Source organism: Myotis brandtii, unplaced genomic scaffold (assembly GCF_000412655.1).
Source record: "Myotis brandtii unplaced genomic scaffold, ASM41265v1 scaffold236, whole genome shotgun sequence".
In the NCBI taxonomy this organism is placed as follows: Eukaryota; Metazoa; Chordata; class Mammalia; order Chiroptera; family Vespertilionidae; genus Myotis; species Myotis brandtii.
Genome location: NW_005358901.1, coordinates 1,265,364 through 1,267,926, shown reverse-complemented (window position 1 = coordinate 1,267,926; position 2,563 = coordinate 1,265,364). Strand labels below are relative to the sequence as shown.

General features: G+C 61.0%; 1 protein-coding gene across 1 annotated transcript in view; it reads right to left on the bottom strand.

The window, feature by feature from the left end:
* Positions 1-2,557, bottom strand: part of CNN2 (calponin 2) — a 7,737-nt gene extending 5,180 nt beyond the window's left edge. The window contains exon 1 of the mRNA XM_005866672.1: positions 2,491-2,557. Within this exon, the coding sequence (XP_005866734.1) occupies positions 2,491-2,553 (63 nt within the window). The 5' untranslated portion in view covers positions 2,554-2,557. The remainder of the gene's footprint in view (positions 1-2,490) is intronic.
* Between the last annotated feature and the right edge of the window lie 6 nt (positions 2,558-2,563).

Here is a 2,563-nt window from a genome sequence, read left to right as displayed (position 1 = left end):
CTTTAATTCCATTGCCCACACACACACACACACACACACACACACACACACCCCGTTTCCAGCGGCAGCATCCCAGAGCACTGACGGCTGAGAAAGTCAGAATGGCTGAAGCTCAGGGCAGCCCCAAGAAGTCAGGGAGACCCAGGCCAAAATGGGCAGAGTTGGTCAGCCCCAGGGCAGCTCCTTGGGGGTGGTAGAAAGCTGAGTCCAGCCCCCGTGACCAGACTGTCCCACTGGGTGCGTTTTCTGCCTCAGACCCCCTGCCCACCTTTACTCACAGATCCCCACGGGGAGGCCCTTTTCCTCTCCTCCCATCCCCCAGGGGACTGAAACCTTGTGCAGACCTAATTCCTACTCAGCTCTGCCCCAACTCCCCCATGATTTCTCTTCCCTGTACCTCAGTTTCCCATCAATGTCTGGAATGGTGTGCACAGGGGTCTCCTGAACCCTGGCCTGCCTCCTGGTGACTGCGTAGAAACCCTCGGGATACGATATGGAATCACCCGCCCAGAGCCCGGGGGAGACAAAGGCAGGAGGCTGGTCGGCTAACCCGATCCGCTTGGCCCACCCCCTCGGGCTGCAGTCTCCTGGTTCCCAGGGCTGGGGGAGCAGCCAGCCCAGATGAAGCTTTGTTCCGCTTGAGGAATGAGCAGGGTCACGTCCTGATGGCTGAGCCTGAGGCAGACGGGCTGGTCTGGATGCCTGGAACGCCTGCCCAGCTGGGGCCCGTCCATGACGGCTCAAGGGGGCCAGGGTCCTGGGCAAAGGCGCCCAGCCGTCCCCACAGTGGCCTGAAGCATTCTTCACCACCGCAAACTGCCAGGAATGCAGCCACCGCCTTCTGAGAAATCTGCTAAATTGGGACCAGCTGTTCCCAATGGTCGAAAAGTCAGTCACCCGGCCCAGAATCAAGTGGCTAGAGCTGCTCAGAGGGACACAAGGGACAACCGCCTGCCTCAGGCCAATCAGCTGGGGGTAAACTGAGGCACGTGGGCCAGACAGAGGTCTCTGGGTCTCCCCTGTCTTAAGTAGCTGGAAAAGTGGGCAGGGCCTGGGCTCCAAGCCATAGGAAGAGGGACAAGTGACCGTGGCAAGCTGGTCGGTGGCCAACTCACACTCCAAACTTACAAACAGAGGCCTGACTTCAGGGAGCCTCGGACCTTACCGGCCCATGCAGGTATCAACCTGCCCCTGTCTCACTCCATCTCCAAAGCTTCTGGTTCTCACACACTTCCTGGGGTAAACGCCAGGTCCAGGAGGACCAGTGGCCGTCAGGCGCTGGATGCAACAGGTCCGGTTCCAGTCCCGACTCTGCCGTTTGCAAGCTGTGGGGTCCTGGGCAGCCCTGAGCCCTGTGTGCAAACTGGGGCCTTTAAACTGCCTTGGCCGTGTGGGATAGCACGCACAGGCAGTCCGTCAACGTTCCATGCTCACTCTGTGGGATTATTGCTGGAGGGGGGATTCTTGGTGGGGGAGGGACAGAGCCTGCTGAGTGACCATTCTCTATCTCATGGCTTCCTAAGCTTCAGCTTCCCCTTTTGTCAAAGGGATGGAGGGAGGCTCCAAGGAGCCCGCTGGAGGCAATGGAGAATTCTCCCTCCTGTCACAGGTCCTAGGGTGCCAACTGCAGGCCCCCGTCCGGGGCTGGCCGGACTGTGTCCTCAGCATGCCCAGGCAGGCTTCCTTCCCAGATGTCTGGTGGGAGGATGTATGTATGTGTGTGTGTGGGGGGGTGGGGGGTGAGCGCCCCTCAGCTGGAAAGGCCCTTGCTTATCAGGCCTGAGACCTCCCCATGGATCTGGAATCACCCCCTGTGCTCCCCCTTCCCGAGATGGGCCCGGCTGTGTGACCCTCCAAAAGTGTCTGCCCCTCTCTGAGCCAGAACCACACGAGTTTTCTTAAAAAGTGTCTCCCACTGGCCCCGCCCCGTGTTTTTAGGTTACGAAACACACATGTTAGGGGACCCGGGCGCCCTGTGGACCCCTCTGCTGTTCCTTTGTCAGACGGAGACAAAGAGAACATACAAGGGAACAGCCCAAGCAGGCCTCCTCCTCCTCCAGCAACTTCCCCTTGTTGCCTCCTCCCAGGTGTGAGAGGTTGGGAAATTCCTGGGGGGGTGGCCACACCCTAATTAAAAAGACACCTGGCCCACCCGCTTCCCCTTCTACAGCTTAAGTGGCCCCCAAACAGACGTGTGGCCGGGGAGGAGGGGCAGCCGGGGTCCTCTCGGAGCCTCCGTTTTCCTTCGGCTGAAGCGCTGGAAGGGCCCAGGGCTGGGGAGGGGTCAGACCCAACCGCTCCCCGACGCTGGGCAGTGCCAGGTCGCAGACCTCTCTGCACCCCCAGAGCTGAGGGAGTCTCGGTGGGCGCCCCCAGAACCGGGATGTTGGGGACGAGGAGGGCCACTTTCATCCCAGGTCTCAGAGCCACTGCGCCCAGATGTCGGGGAGCCTAGACGGCGCAGGATCCCCAGGGGCGCCCCTCACTCACCCGGTTCTTGACCTCGGCCGAGAGCCCGTACGAGGGCCCCTTGTTGAACTGCGTGGAGCTCATGCCGGCGGCG